The 25,027-nt window shown below is 44.0% G+C and overlaps 1 protein-coding gene and 1 non-coding gene across 15 annotated transcripts in view; one reads left to right on the top strand and one right to left on the bottom strand.

Annotated features, from left to right (window-relative positions):
* LOC106582358 (CLIP-associating protein 1-B) overlaps positions 1 to 25,027 on the bottom strand; it is a 146,951-nt gene that overhangs the window by 75,809 nt on the left and 46,115 nt on the right. For all 14 annotated transcript variants that reach the window (XM_082967170.1, XM_014165393.3, XM_082967172.1 and 11 more), the window contains exons 3-7: positions 11,203 to 11,281; positions 10,843 to 10,946; positions 10,479 to 10,570; positions 9,999 to 10,074; positions 9,561 to 9,658 (exon numbers count right to left, since the gene is read on the bottom strand). In XM_082967170.1, coding sequence (XP_082823296.1) covers positions 9,561 to 9,658; positions 9,999 to 10,074; positions 10,479 to 10,570; positions 10,843 to 10,946; positions 11,203 to 11,281 — 449 coding nt within the window. The remainder of the gene's footprint in view (positions 1 to 9,560; positions 9,659 to 9,998; positions 10,075 to 10,478; positions 10,571 to 10,842; positions 10,947 to 11,202; positions 11,282 to 25,027) is intronic.
* Positions 11,662 to 11,786, top strand: LOC123729617 (U4atac minor spliceosomal RNA). The gene has a single exon (XR_006761264.1). It is a non-coding gene; the product is annotated as a U4atac minor spliceosomal RNA (small nuclear RNA).

Consider the following 25,027-nt stretch of genomic DNA (forward strand, 5'->3'; position numbering starts at 1 on the left):
GAGGAGAGGAACAGAAGGTTATATTCAACCTGCAGAGGAAAGGAGAGGGACAGAAGGTTATATTCAACCTGCTGAGGAAAGGAGAGGAACAGAAGGTTATATTCAACCTGCTGAGGAAAGGAGAGGAACAGAAGGTTATATTCAACCTGCAGAGGAGAGGAGAGGAACAGAAGGTTATATTCAACCTGCAGAGGAGAGGAACAGAAGGTTATATTCAACCTGCAGAGGAGAGGAACAGAAGGTTACATTCAACCTGCAGAAGAGAGGAGAGGAACAGAAGGTTACATTCAACCTGCAGAAGAGAGGAGAGGAACAGAAGGTTATATTCAACCTGCAGAGGAGAGGAACAGAAGGTTACATTCAACCTGCAGAGGAGAGGAGAGGAACAGAAGGTTATATTCAACCTGCAGAGGAAAGGAGAGGAACAGAAGGTTATATTCAACCTGCAGAGGAGAGGAACAGAAGGTTATATTCAACCTGCAGAGGAGAGGAACAGAAGGTTATATTCAACCTGCAGAGGAGAGGAACAGAAGGTTATATTCAACCTGCAGAGGAGAGGGACAGAAGGTTATATTCAACCTGCAGAGGAGAGGAACAGAAGGTTATATTCAACCTGCAGAGGAGAGGGACAGAAGGTTATATTCAACCTGCAGAGGAGAGGAGAGGAACAGAAGGTTATATTCAACCTGCAGAGGAGAGGAACAGAAGGTTATATTCAACCTGCAGAGGAGAGGAGAGGAACAGAAGGTTATATTCAACCTGCAGAGGAGAGGAGAGGAACAGAAGGTTATATTCAACCTGCAGAGGAGAGGAACAGAAGGTTATATTCAACCTGCAGAGGAGAGGAGAGGAACAGAAGGTTATATTCAACCTGCAGAGGAGAGGAACAGAAGGTTATATTCAACCTGCTGAGGAAAGGAGAGGAACAGAAGGTTATATTCAACCTGCAGAGGAGAGGAGAGGAACAGAAGGTTATATTCAACCTGCAGAGGAGAGGAACAGAAGGTTATATTCAACCTGCAGAAGAGAGGAACAGAAGGTTATATTCAACCTGCAGAGGAAAGGAGAGGAACAGAAGGTTATATTCAACCTGCAGAAGAGAGGAGAGGAACAGAAGGTTATATTCAACCTGCAGAGGAGAGGAGAGGAACAGAAGGTTATATTCAACCTGCAGAGGAGAGGAGAGGAACAGAAGGTTATATTCAACCTGCAGAGGAGAGGAGAGGAACAGAAGGTTATATTCAACCTGCAGAGGAGAGGAACAGAAGGTTATATTCAACCTGCAGAGGAGAGGAGAGGAACAGAAGGTTATATTCAACCTGCAGAGGAGAGGAACAGAAGGTTATATTCAACCTGCTGAGGAAAGGAGAGGAACAGAAGGTTATATTCAACCTGCAGAGGAGAGGAGAGGAACAGAAGGTTATATTCAACCTGCAGAGGAGAGGAACAGAAGGTTATATTCAACCTGCAGAAGAGAGGAGAGGAACAGAAGGTTATATTCAACCTGCAGAGGAGAGGAACAGAAGGTTATATTCAACCTGCAGAAGAGAGGAGAGGAACAGAAGGTTACATTCAACCTGCAGAAGAGAGGAGAGGAACAGAAGGTTATATTCAACCTGCAGAGGAAAGGAACAGAAGGTTATATTCAACCTGCAGAGGAGAGGAGAGGAACAGAAGGTTATATTCAACCTGCAGTGGAGAGGAACAGAAGGTTATATTCAACCTGCAGAGGAGAGGAACAGAAGGTTATATTCAACCTGCAGAGGAGAGGAACAGAAGGTTATATTCAACCTGCAGAGGAGAGGAACAGAAGGTTATATTCAACCTGCAGAGGAGAGGAGAGGAACAGAAGGTTATATTCAACCTGCAGAGGAGAGGAACAGAAGGTTATATTCAACCTGCAGAGGAGAGGAGAGGAACAGAAGGTTATATTCAACCTGCAGTGGAAAGGAGAGGAACAGAAGGTTATATTCAACCTGCAGAGGAGAGGAACAGAAGGTTATATTCAACCTGCAGAGGAGAGGAGAGGAACAGAAGGTTATATTCAACCTGCAGTGGAAAGGAGAGGAACAGAAGGTTATATTCAACCTGCAGAGGAAGGAGAGGAACAGAAGGTTATATTCAACCTACAGCGGAGAGGAGAGGAACAGAAGGTTATATTCAACCTACAGAGGAGAGGAGAGGAACAGAAGGTTATATTCAACCTGCAGTGGAAAGGAGAGGAACAGAAGGTTATATTCAACCTGCAGAGGAGAGGAACAGAAGGTTATATTCAACCTGCAGAGGAGAGGAACAGAAGGTTATATTCAACCTGCAGAGGAGAGGAACAGAAGGTTATATTCAACCTGCAAAGGAGAGGAACAGAAGGTTATATTCAACCTGCAGAGGAAAGGAGAGGAACAGAAGGTTATATTCAACCTGCAGAGGAGAGGAACAGAAGGTTATATTCAACCTGCAGAGGAGAGGAGAGGAACAGAAGGTCATATTCAACCTGCAGAGGAGAGGAACAGAAGGTTATATTCAACCTGCAGAGGAGAGGAACAGAAGGTTATATTCAACCTGCAGAGGAATAAAACAAAACTAAGAGAAGAGGAAAGGAAAGGAAGGAAGAGAAGAGGAAAGAGAGAAAACAGGTCAGAAAAGTGAAAAAGAAACAGGAAGGTGAATAACCTTCTCACTGACGTTATGGATCTGTACCTGTCAGAGAGAACATTTCCCTCTGGCCTGTTCAGAAGAACAGAGAGCCAAACTTGACCACATAAAACTGGCAGATGAGCATTTAATAGGTAGAATGAGCGTTTGGAACGACCTTGGCCCAAAGAATGTGGAGGGAAAACCTAAAAGGCAGGACTGATAGAATGTAATACCGAATACAATTTCCTCCAAGTCACCCTAGTGGTGTAGTGCTACGGTTTAGGTCATAATATCTCAAATGAAATTTGTACCGACAGAATATTATTATAGAACATGCATAAAAAACATCCTCCAATTGCAACATTTGCCCTATGCCCACACATTGTCTCAAGAAAATGTTATATTTGTAATACTTTCAAAACACCAAATTAGCCATATTTAATTTCAAAACAGGCCATCACTGTCAGTCGTGAATGATAATTCTTCAGGTTGTAGAGGTGAAATGTCCAAACTGCGTCTGCATGACAATCATTTATGTCAATCAGTTTCATGGGAATATGCGTTTAGATCTTCTGGAATTACTGTTTCGTGAGTGAATTAGAGCAGATGGTGCTCTATTAGCTTTTCTTGTTTTTCGTTTCAATCAAAGCATATATCCTGCCTAGTGGCACGCATCACTTAACATGGTCCACACGCACCCGCACAGTCGTGAAGAGGGCACGGCAGCACCTCTTCCCCCTAAAGAGGCTGAAAAGATTTGTCATGGGCCCTCAGATCCTCAAAAAGTTCTACAGCTGCATCAGAGAGCAACTTGACAAGCTGCCTCACCACTTGACCGCAAAGCGCTACAAAGGGTGGTGCGGACAGCCCAGTACATTACTGGGGCCGAGCTCCCTGCCATCCAGGACCTCTATATCAGGCGGTCTCACAGGAAGGCTAAAAAAATTGGCAAAGACCCCAGCCACCCAAGCAATTGAATGTCAACTCTGCTACCGTCCGACAAACGGTACCAGAGCATCAGCTCTATTGACACTGACTATCTTGCACTGACTCTAAGCACTCACTAGACTTTATTTACAGACCATATATACACACACACACACACACACACACACACACACACACACAAACCGACACAACACAAACACACATATACAGTTAAAGTGGGAAGTTTACATACACCTTAGCCAAATAAACTGAGTTTAAATGTTTCACAATTCCTGACATGTAATCCTAGTAAAAATTCCCTGTTTTAGCATTAGGATCACCACCTTATTTTAAGAATGTGACATGTCAGAATAATAGCAGAGAGAATGATTTATTTCAGCTTTTATTTCTTTCATCACATTCCCAGTGGGTCAGACATTTACATACACTCAATTAGTATTCGGTAGCATTGCCTTTACATTTTTTAACTTGGGTCAAACGTTTAGGGTAGCCTTCCACAAGCTTCCCACAATAAGTTGGGTGAATTTTGGCCCATTACTCCTGACAGAGCTGGTGTAACTGAGTCAGGTTTGTAGGCCTGAGATGTTGCATCAATATGTCCACATATTTTTCCTACCTCATGATGCCATCAATTTTGTGAAGTGCACCATCCCTCCTGCAGCAAAGCACCCCCACAACATGATGCTGCCACCCCGTGCTTCACGGTTGGGATGGTGTTCTTCGGCTTGCAAGCCTCCCCCTTTTTCCTCCAAACATAACAATGGTCATTATGGCCAAACAGTTCTATTTTTGTTTCATCAGACCAGAGGACATTTCTCAAAAAAGTACAATCTTTGTCCCCATGTGCAGTTGCAAACCGTAATCTGTTTTTTTATGGCGGTTTTGGAGCAGTGGCTTCTTCCTTGCGGAGCGGCCTTTCAGGTTATTTTTTTTTACATTTTAGTCATTTAGCAGACGCTCTTATCCAGAGCGACTTACAGTAGTGTATGCATACATTTCATACATTTTTCTCCCCCGTACTGGTCCCCCGTGGGAAGGTTATGTCGATATAGGACTCGTTTTACTGTGGCTATAGATACTTTTGTACCCATTTCCTCCAGCATCTTCACAAGGTCCTTTGCTGTTGTTCTAGGATTGATTTGCACTTTTCGCACCAAAGTACGTTCATCTCTAGGACACAGAACGCGTCTCCTTCCTGAGCGGTATGACGGCTGCGTGGTCCCATGGTGTTTATACTTGCGTACTATTGTTTGTACAGATGAACGTGGTACCTTCAGGCATTTGGAAATTGCTCCCAAGGATGAACCAGACCAGACTACAATGTTTTGTCTGAGGTCTTGGCTGATTTCTTTTGATTTTCCCATGATGTCAAGCAAAGAGGCACTTGAAGGTAGGCCTTGAAATACATCCACAGGTACACCCCCAATTGACTCAAATTATGAAAAGTTATCAGAAGTTGCTAAAGCCATGACAACATTTTCTGGAATTTTCCAAGCTATTTAAAGGCAGTCAACTTAGTGTATGTAAACTTCTGAAATTGTGATACAGTGAATTGTAAGTGAAATAATCTGTCTGTAAACAATAGTTGGAAAAATTACTTGTGTCATGCACAAAGTAGATGTCCTAACCAACTTTCCAAAACTATAGTTTGTTAACAAGAAATTTGTGGAGTGGTTGAAAAATGAGTTTTAATGACTTCAACCTAAGTGTATGTAAACTCCCGATTTCAACTGTATACACACACATTTACACTCATTATTTGCTGCTGCTGCTCTGTTCTTTATTTTATATTGATTGCTTCTATGGACAGGTGTCTTTTATACAGGTAACAAACTGAGATTAGGAGCACTCCCTTTAAGAGTGTGCTCCTAATCTCAGCTCGTTACCTGTATAAAAGACACCTGGGAGCCAGAAATCTTTCTGATTGAGAGGGGGTCAAATACTTATTTCCATCATTAAAATGCAAATCAATTTATAACATTTTTGACATGCGTTTTTCTGGATATTTTTGTTGTTGTTCTGTCTCTCACTGTTCAAATAAACCTACCATTAAAATTATAGACTGATCATTTCTTTGTCAGTGTGAAAACGTACAAAATCAGCAGGGGATCAAATACTTTTTCCCCCTCACTGTACCTCAATTACCTCATACCCTTGCACATTGATATGGTACTGGTACTCCCTGTATATAGCTCCAAGTTTTGCGTATTTTATTTTATTCCTCGTGTTAGTTAGTATTTTATATTATTATTTTCTAAACTCTGCATCATTGCGAAAGGTTCATAAGCAAGCATTTCACTGTTGTGTTTACCGAATGTGATAAATAACATTTGATTGAGTTTTGGCCGCATGAGAAAAGAAATGCCACTATTCAGCTTCATCTAACCATCCCCCCAAAAATCTTTTGAAATGAGGTGTTTTTGGCATAAGAGTAACATTATAGGCCTTCTATGCTATGTTATTATATTCGGTTCTGTTATCATCGTGATCTTGTGGAACATTGATCCAGCTTTAGAAATAATTTCCCTGAAATATTTTAACCAGCTCATGTATTCTCAAATTGAAAAAGCTCAGGCAGGACTAAGTACCGTTTGTCCATCTTGAGACACTTTGCCAATATACACTTCCTGAAAATAGTCTGTATTAATCTAAATATATCATTGATTTTTACGTTTCTGCAGAGATCTTAGTTGCGCAATTTTACATCTAACTAAGATGTTTGGTGCAGTAAAATGAGTAGTCTATCATTGAATGACAACAAACACTTCATTTAAGGATCCCTACTGTTGACCAATGACTAATGAAGGGGTGTAGACTTCGGCTCCGAACTTCGGCTTGCCTCAAGATTTTTTTGTGTGCACAAACAGCTGAAAAAAACCTTGCCGAAGACCAAAACGAACAACATCATCATAAAATGTCCTCATAACATATGCACAAACTGTTACGGATGGGAAGCATGCGGGCGCCTTTACACTGATCAAATGAGGCAGGTACTTATTTGGTGTCAGTTAGTGAAAAGGCTGTGTAGATTTAATCCCTCCAGATTTCTATTGAGCCACTTTGACTTGGAAATGAGGCCAAAACTAGAAGCTGTCAGCTAAACCTTTTTCATTCTAATGAAATTTTACAACATTTGCATCTGCTTCTCTCTTTCTGTTCAAATATAGTACAGTCCTAAGCCAATATCCCCACCCCTTTTCCCACAGAAGGTAGTTTGCTAAATTGCCTAAATTTGAATGACATTCTCACACTGTTTGCAACATAGGCTTTTTAAATCACATGCATTACTGTGGTAGACATTGATGTACTCAAATCTTTGTTAAAAACACACTGAATCAAATAAATACAAAGCACACTGCTTGCAGGAAATGGCAGGAAACTCCGATCTGAACATATCGATAAGAAGGCTTAGTTAGTTTTTAACTGGATATAACAAAATGCTTTTTAATTGCTCATAGATCTCTTGGAGTAAATGGATTAAGAGTGTTCCTACAGACAGGAGGAGGGCACAGGTGGGCACTAGAGAGCCTCAGCACCCACCATGCCCTGGGCCCGGAACCAATCTAATCATGGGCAGAGGAAGCACTCCTAAAGGGAGACCAAAGGAGCTTATCCCTCCTCCAACCATGCCCCTTCAAGCTCCCTTTATAAAGAGTCATCTCTTCCTTTTGGGTCTGGGAAATAGTTTTGTAATACTACCTACAAAAATGAAGAGTGGGTAGGAGCAATGCAAGGATCAACAATGTGGGATATAAGAGGAAGACTGACTGTGAAAAACAGTTCATAGTGACAAACTGAGATCAAGGATGGGCCACCTTCTTCCCAGAGTTCATTGCATGTTAGCTTTCTGTTGACATGGTAGTAAACCAAACTAAACAGGGGGCACAGTAGTAAACTAAACAGGGGGACGATCAGAGAGACAGATGCCCCGGTCGGAATGGTTCCAGGAACAGCTATTCCCCTTTAAATCTCAACCAAAGAGACAAATGGGAGTGAATCAATCTGCTGCCCAGACCCAGCCCCACTCAAACATCCACACAATTAGTTAAGAGCCCAGGCTGAGTCATCATAACCATTGTCTCTGTCACTCCCACTACCATCATGTTTAAATAGCATACTGTGGTATCACTTAGCATCACTGAGGCCTGTGTGGCCAATCGGTGTGACCCGGTTACAAGATTAGCCTATCGTGGGCCTGCGTCCGTGATTCTGCAACAGCTGTTCTCCAATAAGGCGTCATGGTACAGTGGCCGGTCTAATCCAATAAGAACTGTATTGGTATATGGATGAATACAATAAAGACTGACGGCTGGCTACCATACACTCAATCCCTTCCCCACCTCCCCGCCACAGACACAGGCAGGCTGGTGCAGCAGCGCTAACGTTATATTACCCATGAGTCTTAATTTCTCACACGGGAAAGGTAATTGGAGGCCTGACAGCCACAGTGAACGGATAGCTAGCTGGCTAGCTAGTGGTGATGGTGGAGTGTTCTTTATTAAACGCTGGAGGGCAGAGCAAGGGGAGAGAGATCAGTAGATAATGACTGTTGATAGAAGTCCCTGCAGAAAGTAAGACATTCATTCTAAAAAGTCACCTTTGATTTGAAAGATTTTGCAATATCAGGGTTATATAGTAAGCTTGAATGAAACACATCTAACACTGACACAACAGATCATTTAACCTATGTGGTTTCCTTCCCTTTAGGTCCTTTACATTAGACCAACCCCTCTTTCCCATTGTTCTGGTCTACAGTGTCGTGGTCTACAGTGTTGTGGTCTACAGTGTTCTGTAGGCTGTTAAAATTATCAGAGAAAGTGCACTTCAGAATGAAATATTTGCATATTTGCTTAATGTTAATGGTATAGGCCTACTGAATAGAGTCATTCAGGTGATTACATTCCCTTTAGGACCTTTACCTTAGACCACACCCCTCCTTCACAATGTTGTAGCCTAACGAGAGAGAGAGAGAGAGAGAGAGAGAGAGAATACCTGACCACTGTGACTGACCCAAAATTAAGGAAAGCTTTGAGTATATACAGAGCATAGTATATACAGACCTGGCTCTCAAGAGAAGACAGGCTATGTGCACACTGCCAACAAAATGAGTTGGAAACTGAGCTGCACTTCCTAACCTCCTGCCAAATGTATGACCATATTAGAGACACATATTTCCTTCAGATGACACAGACCCACAAACGATTCGAAAACAAATCTAATTTTGATAAACTATAGGGTGAAATACCACTGTGTGCCATCATAGCAGCAATATTTGTGACCTGTTACCACAAGAAAAGTGAAGAACAAAACATTGTAAATACAACCCATATTTATGTTTATTTATTTATCCGTTACTTTAACTATTTGCACATCGTTATAACACTGTACATAGCCATAATATTCCTTTGAACCTTTGAGTGTAATGTTAACTGTTCATTTTTTATTGTTTATTATCTATGTAAACATGTTTCCCATGCCAGCAAAGCCCTTTGAATTAAATTGATTTGAACTGAGACAGAGAGAGCAAGAAAGAGAGAGAGAGATTAGCCAGAGGAGTGAAAGAGAGAAAGAAGTGAGAGAGAGAGAGAGAGGAGTGAGAGAGAGAAGGAGAAAGGAGTGAGAGAGAGAGAGGAGTGAGAGGAGTGCGAGAGATGAGTGAGGGAGGGAGTGAGAGAGAGAAGGAGAAAGGAGTGAGAGAGAGAGAGGAGTGAGAGGAGTGCGAGAGATGAGTGAGGGAGGGAGTGAGAGAGGGAGGCACAGAGAGAATCAGACAGACAGACAGACAGACAGACAGACAGACAGACAGACAGACAGACAGACAGACAGACAGACAGACAGACAGACAGACAGACAGACAGACAGACAGACAGACAGACAGACAGACAGACAGACAGACAGACAGACAGACAGACAGACAGACAGACAGACAGACAGACAGACAGACAGACAGACAGACAGACGTAGAATGTTCATCATACCGTGACTGTGGTAGGCCCTTCTTGCTGAGGTCCATCCTCACCCTTTCCCCCACATGTCTGTAGATCTCCACCAGGCAGCCCATAGCTCCGTCTCTCACCTAAGGACAACATGGGGGAGGTTCAAAGGTCATCTAGAACATACCCTAACAGGACTACAATAGAATATGAAAATGTCTTTATCTACTGACAGAATGCAACTCCCAGTCACTCACAGACGTGTATACGCTAACACTAATATGATTTGTTTACAGATCTTGAAACAGTCACGGAACAGAATCATTACCCTGCATGCCCCAACAGATAGCACTGTTCTGTTCTGTGGCTGCCACTAGGGGGCTTCATGTCCCTGTAGAAATGCCTTTATGTCCATCTGTGCTAGAGCTCTCTCCCTCCCTGACCAGCAGTGTAATGAACTGATTCATGACACAGCAAACGCACCTGACTGGTGGGATCTCCTAGTAGATTACATATGTGAGGGACTATTTTACTGAGGGTTAAGCCTTGGGCTCCGTACCTGGAAGAACAAAGAGGGAGAGAGAGAAAGCATGTCAATGACGTCATAGGTAAGCATTAGCATCACTGCAAATAGACTCCTGACAATGAAGACTTTACCATAATATAATTTTAAAATTCCCTATGATACACATGAGAGAATATTGACACATTTTAAATCAAACCTAGGCTCACCCATGCTCTTGGCAGTCAGCTACATTTCCATTGCTATCAGAGTATTAGAAAGGAGAAATCTAAAAATGTATATTGAATCTTACGAAGGAATGATAGTATGACGAAGGAATGATAGAAAAACATGAGCAATGGTAAAAGAGATCAGCCGAGAGCTCTAATGACCATCTGTTGTATGGTAAGAACAGACAGACAGATTGATAGATGGGTTATTGAGAGGCCAGGCAGTCTTACATGTTGAGCGTTGAGATGAGACAAAGGCACACTCCCTCTCTGGTCCTGTTGTTCTTGTGTTTGAAGCCTCCCAGCATTCTGTCCCACACGTACTAGGGAGGAGAGGACAGGATATTTGTACCAGGTCAACAATCAAATCGCTTTTCATCACAGATCAGGTCATATCAATTAACATACAATTGAGTCAGGAATCAAAACCTACCTGGGATTCACGAATGAATCAACAGGGAACTGGGAAGGAATTGTGGGATTGACTCAAGACATTTGTTAGCCCAGGAAAACTCCACCTGTGGGGTGTGTGTGTGTGTGTGTGTGTGTGTGTGTGTGTGTGTGTGTGTGTGTGTGTGTGTGTGTACACACGTACCTGTGGGGTGGCAGCCTGCTCCATGATCTTCAGCAGCAGGATTTGATCTTGGTCTCTGACTTGGTCTTTGGAATCCCCCAGACGATCTATCAGACTGGGCAGTACTGAAGACACACAGGCGAGAGGGATGGACACACAGAGGAGAGAAGAGAAGAAGACAGGGGAAGGGTTAGCATTGCTATCTAAAGGTGTGGACGGTGAGTTAAAATCCAATGGAGCTCAGAAGTTTAGTCAAGGCAGGGATATAAGTGTTTTTTAGTCAGACATTTTGTCTAGAAATCTAAAACAATTTTTAATTTGAACTCATTTAACCATGAAGAAAGTTATATTTTTTAAGAAAATAAAATGACACAATCTTACCTGTTCCCACATGGTTCCTAAATCGGTCCTGTAACCTTGTCACTAGGGCAGATAAAAGGTCTATTCCAAGCAAAGCCACCTGGAACACACAAAAGGAGAACATTTTGAATAAACAAAAATACAAAATGACAAAATATGAAATAAAAGTACATAGAAATAAATAATCTTAAATCACCTATTTTTAACAACATTAAACAATCTAACAATGTCTCTTCCTTCTGATTCAGTCCAGTATGCAAATTAGTTTCGCAAAGGGTTGAGGGTAAACTGAAATATAATCACTCTATCTGCTCATAAAAGGACAACGTATGATGCTGCCGCTCTGAAACATGTGTAATATTGACTTATTACACCTTTTGTACAGTGCTGCCATAGAAAACTAATTTTCAAAAGTTGCCAGTCACCATGGGAAAAACCATGGCTGATGTAAGGTAAAAGCGCTGTGCCCCCAAATAGTTAGCTTTCCTTGTCATGGGGTGAGAGAGCTGCTCAACAAACAGCTAGTGAGAGTAGCCCTGCTAACACCATAACAACACATAAGCATCACCTGAGCTTGTGCCGGCTATGGTGCAATTTTTGAAACTTTCAATCTTGTAAATAAAATACAACTCTGCGCAATGAACCCTGCTGCATTGATGAACACTGCCATCTACTGGTGAGTGTGATAGAAGTGTAGGAAGTAACAGTGTTGCATAGTCCAAGCAGCCAGCAACAGACACGGCCTGTGTTAACCAATTTCACAGCTTCCGTATCATATGCTGCACAACTTTAACAGCTCTCCTTTCCTCAGTTCACGCTGGAGACTGGTTCAGGTTTACTAGAACACTACCAGCAGCAGGCATGTCTGCCCTGGGGGCATAATCCTGATCCTTTGTTCTCAGATGCAGATGAAAGGGAATTACAGTATTTAAACTGATGACAAGCCTAAAACAAAAGGTCTGGAGAACTAAAACGGGATGTCCAGAGGAGAGGACAACATTACAAAGAGCCCCAAATTGCAGCTCTGAATTCAACTACATTCAGTCTCTTCTCTGAGGGAAATGTTGATTATCTCTATGGGACACAAATTACTCATCCCAGAATCTCCTTCCCCCTTTAGAACCCTAAACCTAACCCCTAAGCTTAAAAAGCCTTTGTCCTCGTGGTGACCTGGGAAATGTCCTCACGAGGGAGAATTTTACTTACTTTTACTATCCTTTCATGGATTTCCAGTAACCACTAGGATAGTAATACAAGCCCACAAAAGACACACACTTGGTCATCATGGGGAGAGGAGGATGGAGGATGGCTGCTGCAGTGCAACCTCCCTCCCTGCCTGCCTCACCCCTCCCTCACCCCTCCCTGCCTGCCTCACCCCTCCCTGCCTGCCTCACCCCTCCCTGCCTGCCTCACCCCTCCCTGCCTGCCTCACCCCTCCCTGTGTGTGTATGAGAATGTGTGTTTGTGTGTGTGTGTATGAGAATGTGTGTTTGACAATGTGTGTGTGTGTGTGTGTGTGTTTCCTCACTCTTCCTCTGCCTGGGCCTCTCCAGCCTGATTCATCCACCCATCCAGTCAGTCTAGCCCAAGCTAGTCTCCACCCCCAGAGAGAGACAGACCCCTCCCACTCCCTACAGACAGACAGATGGCTACACTGTCTCCCCCCCAGGCCCTCCCTTCCCACCGCATCCCCCGTCTCCCCCTGGCTCAGGGCTGAAAATAAAGTAGGGATTTCTCCTTTCATCATGGCTGCTCTACACTTCATTTCAACATGGCCTTCTCTGATATTGCTCCTCTCACTGACTTTCACCAGGGGTATGTTGACGTTCTGAGACAAGCTAGCAGACTGGCTGGGACTGTTGTTCTACTTTCCCTGCATTCAGGTAATTTGTTCACCTTGGCTGACTAGTGAGGAGCAGAGTATGGATCTCCACCCGGAGATAGAGGCTACAGGACACTGAGGCTGGTGGCCATCCTGTCTGATGACACGCTGGTAAAATAAGCTCACCTCAGTCCCTGTGGGACCCTCGTCCCCATTAAACCTGCAGCTCTGCATCTCTCTCTCTACAGTTCTGTGGCCATTCGTAGCATACAGTGGCATCATTGCCATCAGCTGGCTGAGAGGACGAACAACTCCTAAAATTCTATGACAAGCAGCACCTACAGTCCTACACACAGTAGATCTCTATATGACGTGGATAAACAAGGAAGGGGACATTAGATGATCCCATGCCTATCCTCCTGGCATTAAGACATGCCACACAAAGCAAGAGGCCCCAGCCAGTAGTGCTAGTTTGGTATAGCCAGCTAGATGTGTTCTCCAATACTACAGGAAGATAGTATTGGACATCTCATTTACTCAAACGTGTCTGCTATTCATCGCTGTGTCATGAGTCATGGAAAATAAGGATTCTCCCTCTGCTCTCATCTGATGTGGCTGGACAAGGCTTAGATTGAATCATGGCAAAGCTCAGTCTCTTTTATTTTACTTCCAGTGGCCTGACACACTATACCTCCTCCCTCCCTTGTCTGTTGAGACAGTAGAAGGACATATTAGATCAGACAGGCATGGGTGTATTGCAGATTCATTCGCACAGACACACACAAACACACACGAGTGCATGGAAAGCGCACAGACACACACACTATGGGCTCTCCCTCCCTCACTGCAGTGATTTTCTATGAGTCAGGGGAACAGCTGGGCTGAGCGGTGGCTGGAAGAGAAGAGACAGCCAGCCTGTGCTGTCTGGACAGACAGAGCCCAGAGGCAGAGCTATACAGTAGTTACCTAACACCCCGTCATTGGTCTGGATGCCTGACCCAAGTTCCCTCCCTTACACTACAACATCAAAGGTTTACCAGCTGGGGTTGGAGTCAGAGCAGAGGTTTGACTGGACTGATTCTAAACTAGGGCTGCACGATATGTGCAAAAAATCTAATTGTTACAGATTGTGATTTGACTTGCGATATAGATCAAAACACTTGGGTGAATCATATAAATAACATGATTTATGTTAAGAAGCAAAATGGAAAGCAGCATTGTTCTTGTTTGGAACAATGTGTTGACAGCACTTGACCTAACAGAACCTCATGGAAACTTAGAGTGAATCTAACAGCAAGGAGGGGGAGCTGCGCAGGTTGAGTGACAGGGGGCGAGATGACAAACAGAGTAAACTATTAAAATGTATGCTGCACGCGGCTGAGTGGAGTTTCAAAATATTGCGATATGGCTAGGCCATCTCTTACGATATGGAACTTGCACATCAATATTGTGATTTCGATGTGAATTGGATTAATTGTGCAGCCCTATCGTCGACCAGTGGTTGGGGACGGCACGGTAGTGAGGGATGCTGATAATATTATACTTCAGCTGCTCTGTATGTTGTTCCTGGAAGCCCAGCACAGTGACTCAGCGATAGACTAGTCAGCAGGCAGTACTCAGGAGCCTGAGGGGGAATTGGCCTAGCTGTTCTAAAGCGGAGTCGAGGAAAAACTTGTAAACATGCATATACGAAACGCACACACACACCAGTATTTCCAGTACACTTCACACAGACAATGCACCATTTCTGCCTCTCTAGTCAAGCTTGAATTCCTGGATTGAAAACAGTGAAATAAGAGCCTGCTCTTCCAGCTAAACTCAGCAAAAAAAAGAAACATCCTCTCACTGTCAAATGCATTTATTTGAACATAACAAGATTCAACAACTGAGACAAACTGAACAAGTTCCACAGACATGTGACTAACAGAAATGGAATAATGTGTCCCTGAACAAAGGGGGGGGTCAAAATCAAAAGTAACAGTCAGTATCTGGTGTGGCCACCAGCTGCATTAAGTACTGCAGTGCAGCTCCTCCTTGTGGACTGCACCAGATTTGCCAGTGCTGCACCTGCAAGTTCTCAAACATTTCTGGGGGGGAATGGCCATAGCCCTCATCCTCTGATCCAACAAGTCCCAGATGTGCTCAATGGGATTGAGATTCGGGCTCTTCGCTGGCCATGGCAGAACACTGACATTCCTGTCTTGCAGGAAATCACACACAGAATGAGCAGTATTGCTGGTGGCATTGTCATGCTGGAGGGTCATGTCAGAATGAGCCTGCAGGAAGGGTACCACATGAGGGAGGAGGATGTCTTCCTTGTAACGCACAGCGTAGCGATTGCCTGCAATGACAACAAGCTCAGTCCCATGATGCTGTGACACACCGCACCAGACCATGACGGACCCTCCACCTCCAAATCGATCCCGCTCCAGAATACAGGCCTTGGTGTATCGCTCATTCCTTTGACGATAAACGCGAATCCGATTATCACACCTGGTGAGACAAAACCGCGACTCGTCAGTGAAGAGCACTTTTTGCCAGTCCTGTCTGGTCCAGCGACGGTGGGTTTGTGCCCATAGACGACGTTGTTGCCAGTGATGTCTGGTGAGGACCTGCCTTACAACAGGCCTACAACCCCTCAGTCCAGTCTCTCTCAGCCTATTGTGGACAGTCTCAGCACTGATGGAGGGATTGTGCGTTCCTGGTGTAACTCGGCAGTTGTTGTTGCCATCCTGTACCTGTCCCGCAGGTGTAATGTTCGGATGTACCGACCCTGTGCAGGTGTTACACGTGGTCTGTAACTGCGAGGACGATCAGCTGTCCGTCCTGTCTCCCTGTAACTCTGTCTTAGGCGTCTCACAGTACGGACATTGCAATTTATTGCCCTGGCCACATCTGCACTCCTCATGCCTCCTTGCAGCATGCTTAAGGCACGTTCACACAGATGAGCAGGGACCCTGGGCATCTTTCTTTTTGTGTTTTTCCAGAGTCAGTAAAGGCCTCTTTAGTGTCCTAACTTTTCATAACTGTGACTTTAATCGCCAACCATCTGTAAGCTGTTAGTGTCTTAACGACCATTCCACAGGTGCATGTTCATTAATTGTTTATGGTTCATTGAACAAGCATGGGAAACAGTGTTTAAACCCTTTACAATGAAGATCTGTGAAGTTATTTGGATTTTTACAAATTATCTTTGAAAAAGGGACATTTTTTTTTTTCTGAGTTTATATAGCCTAGCTGAGGACAATAGCTATAGAACCAGCACTAAGCTAAATGCAGCACTACATAGAGATAACTATAGGCCTATCTATAGCACTGATATTTATCATGTTAACTGGACATAGTAGTCTTATCTAAAGAATGACAGTGCTGCCCGAACTTAAGCTCAAAAAAGCCTGTGCGTCTTAACACCTGTGCCCTATTTGCACTAGACTCAGCCATTCCCCAGTGCCGAGTTGTGTTCAAATCTCAGGTGAGGCATTAGGAACTCCAGATAAGCAGTGTGTGTGTACTTGCGTGTGTATATCCCAGGGGAGAACCCTGGCTGTCTCCACACCTCTACACTACTGCAGCTATTATAAGCCCTGCCACTGGTCCTGTCTGAGCTGCTACACTCAGCGCCGGCCCTACAGAACTAACACTAGCCTGTTAGGTCACTATCATCCACAGGTTACATTCACCACAGCTCCTCCATCCCACATAGTTTAGTAGGGAGATATGTCCTGGAGGTAGAGAGGTATCATAAAGAGATAATCATCATTATAATGTCTATCTCTATGTAACAGATGGCAGGTGTTGGCGAGATCCTCATGGGACCAATCACTCCAGGCCAGATCCATTTCAGCAACGTGAACATGAACAAACCCATGACGAACACAAACACGCCGACACTATATAAAAACACACTGATATGATGAGATGATAGAGAGGATTTGCAGGTTTGTTAGCAAAACATCTTTGCATAAAAAGTAGTATGCTCCTCCATGACAATATACCGGTGTACGAGCGCAGTATAAATGAAAAGCTGAGTTAGAGGGTAGCCTAGTCTCTGACAATATGGCAAACAACTTTCTCACACACGTACAAACCAATGAAGTACAGTGCATTCAGACACTATTCAGACCCCTTCGCTTTTTTTTTTTTTTACCTTACAGCCTTATTGTGAAATATATTAAATAAATAAATCCTCAATCTACACAAAATACCCCATAATGACAAAGCGATAGCAGGTTTAGACATTAACAAATTTATACAAAATAAAAAAACAGAAATACCTTATTTACATAAGTATTCAGACCCTTTTCCATTGATCATCCTCGAGATGTTTCTACAAGTTGATTGGAGTCCACCTGTGGTACAATTGATTGGACATGATTTGCGAAGACACACACCTGTCTATATAAGGTCCCACAGTTGATAGTTCAGGTCAGTGCAAAAACCAAGCTAAGAGGTCGAAGGAATTGTCCATAGAGCTCCCAGACAGGATTGTGTCGAGGCATATATCTTGGGAAGGGGTACCAAAAAATGTCTGCAGCATTGAAGGTCCCCAAGAACACAGTGGCCTTCATCATTCTTAAATGGAAGAAGTTTGGAATCGCCAAGACTCTTCCTAGAACTGGCCGCCCGGCCAAACTGAGCAAATCGGGGAGAAGGGCCTTGGTCAGGAAGGTGGCCAAGAGTCCGATGGTCACTCTGACAGAGCTCCGGAGTTCCTCTGTGGAGATGGGAAAACCTTCCAGAAGGAGCATAGGGTTGCAAAGGGTCGGAAACTTCCGGTAAATTTACGGAAATTTTCCATGGGAAGTTAAGCCCGGGAATTTAAATTGATCATTAAGTTAGCTTATAACAGTGAACCTTTTTTTGTGGGATATACATAGGCAATTCGAGGTATTTGTGTTGAACCATCCCCAATTCAATGGAATTGCAACCCTCTGCATGCACAGTGCATTCTTCCATCACATGTGCAGTGCACTCTTCCATCACATGTAGAGCTGATTCTCAAGATCTTGCACACAAATGAGATGCTATTTGTCTGAGCCAAAGACTACAAGCTTTCTGGTAAGTTTTGATGACATACATGATTTTATGTTAACTAGTAAATACTAACCTACAGCAAAGTGTGTTTAAATCATTTCTAATTTGTTAACAATTTCTGGTAGTTAGTTTTTGCTACCATGTGGGTTTTAGCTTGCTTGAACCTGCTAACTGAGGAGTGTTACTTCACCTGTTTCCATACATTTAAAACATTTATCTTACAAAGGTGTTTAATCTAACTGCTTAACTATTTATCTGTACATGGAATTGTATTTGTTGTTTTTTTACAAAAATATTTCTCATCTTCACAGGAAAATGCCACGGGCACTATCTGATGTGTGGAGACATTTCCCTGCAGCTGATGTATTAGGAAAACCTGTGTACATTTGCAACTACTGTGCCAAATCATACGTGAAGAATGCAACAAAGATGCAGAATCATCTAGCCAAGTGCATAAAGTTCCCTCAGTGCTCACAACAAGCAACCTCTGACAAAGGTCCCTCTACTTCTATTCAAGGTAAAAATGATGAATCAGACAACAGCTCATGGTCCTCCTGAAATCAGAAGTTTTTTTTTACTCAATGGAGGAACGTAGAGAAATGCTGATGAATGTCTTGCTCGAGGTGTGTGTGCAACTGGTTCACCTCTGATGCGCACAGGCAATGTGTATTGGAAGAGATTTCTAAATGTTCTTCGCCCAGCATACACTCCTCCAACCAGACATGCTTTATCTACTCATTTGCTGGATGCAGAGTTCAACAGAGTTCAAGTGAAGGTCAAGCAAATCATAGAGTAAGCAGACTGTATTGCAATCATCTCTGATGGGTGGTCAAATGTTCGTGGGCAAGGAATAACTAACTACATCATCTCCACCCCACAACCAGAGCACAGACACAAGGGACAACAGACACACCGGTCTCTACATTGCAGATGAGCTGAAGGCAGTCATCAATGACCTTGGACCACAGCAGGTATTTGCACTGGTGACAGACAACGCTGCGAACATGAAGGCTGCTTGGTCTAAAGTGGAGGAGTCCTACCGTCACATCACACCATTTGGCTGTGCTGCTCATGCATTGAATCTGCTACTCATGGCACTGAAAACAATGAATACACTCTACAAGCCAAGGAGCCACGGTAATGGTTAGGTATGTGGGGGGTCATCAAGTTATAGCAGCAATCTACCTCACCAAGCAAAGTGAAAAGAATAAGAGCACTACGTTGAAGCTGCCCAGAAACACCTGTTGGGGTGATGTTGTCATCATGTTTGACAGTCTCCTGGAGGGGAAGGAGTCTCTCCAAGAAATGGCCATATCACAGTCTGCAGATATGGACAGCCCCATCAAGAGGATCCTCCTGGATGATGTATTTGGGAGAGAGAGTGCTAAGCAGCCTGAAACTCCTGAAACCTATAGCAGTTATATTGCACAGATTGAGGGAGACAATGCCATCCTGTCTTATGTTCAGACTCTGCTTGCAGATGTAAGAGAAGAAATCCGTAGTGCCCTGCCCACTTCCCTGTTGCTCCAAGCAGAGGAAACTGCAGTTCTGAAATATATCAAAAAGCGTGAAGACTTCTGCCTGAAGCCCATACACGCCGCAGTGTACATGTTGGACCCCAAGTATTCTGGTAAGAGCATCCTGTCTGGTGCAGAGATCAACGAGGCCTATGGTGTCATCACTACCATGTCTCGCCACCGTGGCCTGGATGAGGGCAAGGTTCTTGGCAGTCTGGCAAAGTACACTTCAAGCAAGGGCTTTGGGAAGGAGATGCAATATAGCAGTTGTGCCAACATATCTCATCAGCCACCTGGTGGAAGGGACTTTGTGGATCTGAGGCTCTTTCCCCTGTTGCCTCCATCATCCTCCAAATCCCACCAACATCAGCCGCCTCAGAGCGCATATGGTCCTTGTTTTGGAACACACACCAAAGCACGCAACAGGCTGACCAATACAAGGGTTGAAAAACTGGTCGCCATCCGGGTAAATTAGAGGCTTTTGGAGCCTGACAACGAGCCATCCTGAAAAACGGTTGGGAAGTGACAGTGAAGATGAGGCCTCAGAGTCTGATGTTCAAGAGGTGGACATTGAGGAGGTCCAGGGAAAAGACATGGAAGCCGGAGATGAAGACAACCAAAGCTTTAGTTTGTAGACTATCATTTTACAGATGTATGTTGAAAAGGTTTTTGGGAGATGCAATGGATCATTGGGGAATCATTCAATATTCCCTTTCTTTTGTTGTTCAGTGAAATCATCCCATGTGTCACGACTTCCGCCGAAGTCGGTCCCTCTCCTTGTTCAGGCGGCGTTCGGCGGTCGACGTCACCGGCTTTCTAGCCGCCGCCGATCCACTTTCCTTTTCCATTTGTTCTGTCTTTGTCTTTCACACCTGGCTTCACTCAAACAATGACTTGTTTAGTATTTAACCCTCTGTTCCCCATGTTGTGTTTGTGAGTGATTGTTTATTGTAATTCGGTCCGTCTTTGTGGGCTCGTGATGTTACTTTGTAAATTTGTCTTTTTGAGTAAAGTACGTTGATTACTCAATTCTGCTCTCCTGCGGCTGACTCTCTACACCAGCTACACACAGGACCCTTACACCATGTGAAGAGTCAACTGATTTAATTAAAGTTCAATTCGTAACTAAATTGTTTTGTTTTTTTTTTCTTTTGGAAGGATTTAATCATTTGCAATTATGTCTACTTATGATAAAGGTAAAAGGTTTATGTTTCTGTCTCCATATGATATGGTAAATATATCCAATGCAAAAAACATCTACATTTCAATGGTATTAATATTAATTTGCATATATTCCCATTAATTCCCATGGAAAGTTTCCACCTCTGAATATTCCCCAAAATGTGCAACTCTACTGCTGCACTCCACCAATCAGGCCTTTATGGTAGAGTGACCAGACGGAAGCCACTCCTCAGTAAAAGTCACATGACAGCCCGCTTGGAGTTTGCCAAAAGGCACCTAATGGACTCTCAGACCATGAGAAACAGGATTCTCTGGTGTGATGAAACCAAGTCTTTGGCCTGAATGTAAAGCGTCACTTCTGGCACCATCCCTACGGTGAGGCATGGTGGTGGCACTATCATGCTGTGGGGATGTTTTTCAGCAGCAGGGACTGGGAGACTAGTCAGGATCGAGGGATAGATTAATGGAGCAAAGTACAGAGAACTGCTTGATGAAAACATGCTCCAAAGCGCTCAAGACATCAGACTGGGGCGAAGGTTAACCTTCCAACCGGACAACGGCCCTAAGCAAACAGCCAAGACAACGCAGGAGTGGCTTCAGGACAAGTCTCTGAATGTCCTTGAGTAGCCCAGCCAGAGCCCAGACATGAACCCAATCGAACATCTCTGGAGAGACCTGAAAGTAGCTGTGCAGCGACGTTCCCCATCCAACCTGACAGAGCTTGAGAGGATGTGCAGAGAAGAATGGGAGAAACTCCCTAAATACAGGTGTCCCAAAGTTGTAGCATCATACCCAAGAAGACTAGAGGCTGTAATCACTGCCAAAGGTGCTTCAACAAAAGTATTGAGTAAAGGGTCTGAATACTTATATAAATGTGACATCTCGTTTATTTATTTTGCCCCCTCCCCCAAAAAAAACTGTTTTTGCTTTGTCATCATGGTGTATTGTGTGTAGATTGATGAGGGGAAAAAACTATTTAATTGAATTATTTTCGAATGCACTGTAAATCATTGGTGTACACACACACACACACACACACACACACACACACACACACACACACACACACACACACACAGCAGTGTCAGCAGATGTTTTACTCAGCAGGTTTACCGCTTGCCCTCGCCCCTCCTCCTCGCTCAAAACCTAATCTCTGGGCAGAGTCAGTGACTGAAAAAGGGGAGAGGCTATACGGATTTCCAGGTGCCAACGGATTGGGTTCAGTCAGTTGTCAGTCGTCTTAATGAGCCCTCCACAGCTAACTAGTTCATACTTGTGGCTAGAGAAACTTGTCTAGCGAAGTTTTATACAAATGTTTCTACTACCGTCTATTATGACCGAAAAGAGCTTCTGTATATCAGAACAGCGATTACTCACCTCGAACTGGACGAAGATTTTTCTTTAATGAGTCGGACACGAACGATTTACTGCTGCAACCGGACCAGGCCCAAATCCCCGTCATCCGCATGAAGAGGAGACGCCGATTCAGGGGTCGCAGATCAGGGTGTCGTGTGAGAATTAGTCGGCGAGTGTGTAACCCGCCTCTACCATCTGTCCTACGGGCCAACGTGCAATCATTGGAGAATAAACTGGTTGAGCTCCGCTTGAGACTATCCTACTAACAGGACATTAAAAACTGTAATATCTTATGTTACACCGAGTCGTGGCTGAACAACGACATAGATAATATACAGTTGGCAGGGTTTTCCGTGCATCGGCAAGACAGAACAGCTACTTCTGGTAAGACCAGGGGTGGTGGTCTGTGTCTATTTGTCAATAACAGCTGGTGCGCAAAATCTAATATTAAAGAAGTCTTGAGGTTTTGCTCGTCTGAGATAGAGTATCTCATAAGCTGTAGAGCACACTATTTACCAAGAGAGTTTTCATCTATATTTTTCTTAGCTGTCCATTTACCACCGCAAACTGATGCTGGCACTAAGACCGCACTCAACGAACTGTATAAGGCCATAAGCAAACAAGAAACATACAGTGAATGGAATATATTCCAGGATTCATCCAATACCATTGAGGAGTATACCACATCAGTCAACGGCTTAATCAACAAGTGCATCGATGACATCGTCCCCACAGTGACCGTACGTACATATCCCAACCAGAAGCCATGGATTACAAGCAACATCCACACTGAGTTAACTTGTTATGGATAGGGGGCAGTATTTTCACGGCCGGATAAAAAACGTACCCGATTTAATCTGATTATTACTCCTGCCCAGAAACTAGAATATGCATATAATTATTGGCTTTGGATAGAAAACACTCCAAAGTTTCCAAAACTGTTTGAATGGTGTCTGTGAGTATAACAGAACTCATTTGGCAGGCCAAAACCTGAGAAGATTCCAAACAGGAAGCGCCCTCTCTGACCATTTCTTGGCCTTCTTGATCATCTCTATCCAAAACAGGGGATCTCTGCTGTAACGTGACATTTTCTAACGCTCCCATAGGCTCTCAGAAGGCGCCAGAACGTTGAATGATGACTTTGCAGGCCATGGCTGAAAAACAGTAGCGCATTTGGTAAGTGGTCGATCTGAGAACAATGAGACTGGCGCACGCGTGCACGAGACGACTCCATGTTTTCATTTTCAGTCTTTGAACGAAAACAACGACTCCCGGTCGGAATATTAGCGCTTTTTTACGAGAAAAATCGCATAAAAATTGATTTTAAACAGCGTTTGACATGCTTCGAAGTACGGTAATGGAATATTTTGACATTTTTTGTCACGAAACGCGCCGGGCGCGTCACCCTTCGTTACCCTTCGGATAGTGTAGAGCATACAGGTCGCAGTGGTGGGTGGTATATGGGGCTTTGGTGGCAAAACGGATGGCACTGTGATAGACCGCATCCAGTTTGCTGAGTAGAGTGTTGGAGGCTATTTTGTAAATGACATCGCCGAAGTCGAGGATCGGTAGGATAGTCAGTTTTACGAGTGTATGTTTGGCGGCGTGAGTGAAGGAGGCTTTGATGCGAAATAGGAAGCCGATTCTAGATATTATTTTGGATTGGAGATGTTTAATGAGTCTGGAAGGAGAGTTTACAGTCTAGCCAGACACCTAGGTATTTGTAGTTGTCCACATATTCTAAGTCAGAACCGTCCAGAGTAGTGATGCTAGTCGGGTGGGGGCAGCGAATGGTTGAAAAGCATGCATTTAGTTTTACTAGCATTTAAGAGCAGTTGGAGGCCATGGAAGGAGTGTTGTATGGCATTGAAGCTCGTTTGGAGGTTTGTTAACAGTGTCCAAAGAAGGGCCAGATGTATACAGAATGGTGTCGTCTGCGTAGACGTGGATCAGGGAATCACCCGCAGCAAGAGCGACATCGTTGACATATACAGAGAAAAAAGTCAGCCCAAGAATTGAACCCTGTGTTACCCCCATAGAGACTGCCAGAGGTCCGGACAACAGGCCCTCCGATTTGACACACTGAACTCTGAGAAGTAGTTTGTGAACCAGGCGAGGCAGTCATTTGAGAAACCAAGGCTGTTGAGTCTGCCGATAAGAATACGGTGATTGACAGAGTTGAAAGCCTTGGCCAGGTCGATGAAGACGGCTGCACAGTACTGTCTTTTATCGATGGTGGTTATGATATCGTTTAGTACCTTGAGCGTGGCTGAGGTGCACCTGTGACCAGCTCGGAAATTGGATTGCACAGCGGGGAAGGTACGGTGGGAATCGAAATGGTCAATGATCTGTTTATTAACTTGGCTTTCAAAGACTTTAGAAAGGCAGGGCAGGATGGATATAGGTCTATAACAGTTTGGGTCTAGAGTGTCACCCCCTTTGAAGAGGGGGATGACCGCAGCAGCTTTCCAATTTTTAGGGATCGCGGACGATACGAAAGAGAGGGTGAACAGACTGGTAATAGGGGTTGCAACAAGGCGGCTGATAATTTTAGAAAGAGAGGGTCCAGATTGTCTAGCCCAGCTGATTTGTATGGGTCCAGGTTTTACAGCTCTTTCAGAACATCTGCTATCTGGATTTGGGTGAAGGAGAAGCTGGGGAGGCTTGGGCAAGTAGCTGCGGGGGGTGTGGAGCTGTTGGCCGGGGTTGGGGTAGCCAGGAGGAAAGCATGGCCAGCCGTAGAGAAATGCTTATTGAAATTCTCGATTATCGTGGATTTATCGGTGGTGACAGTGTTTACTAGCCTCAATGCAGTGGGCAGCTGGGAGGGGGTGCTCTTATTCTCCATGGACTTTACAGTGTCCCAAAACTTTTTGGAGAGAGCTACAGGATGCAAATTTCTGTTTGAAAAAAATAGTCTTTGCTTTCCTGACTG

The sequence above is a fragment of the Salmo salar genome, chromosome 21 (assembly GCF_965601325.2).
Source record: "Salmo salar chromosome 21, fSalSal1, whole genome shotgun sequence".
NCBI classification, from domain to species: domain Eukaryota; kingdom Metazoa; phylum Chordata; class Actinopteri; order Salmoniformes; family Salmonidae; genus Salmo; species Salmo salar.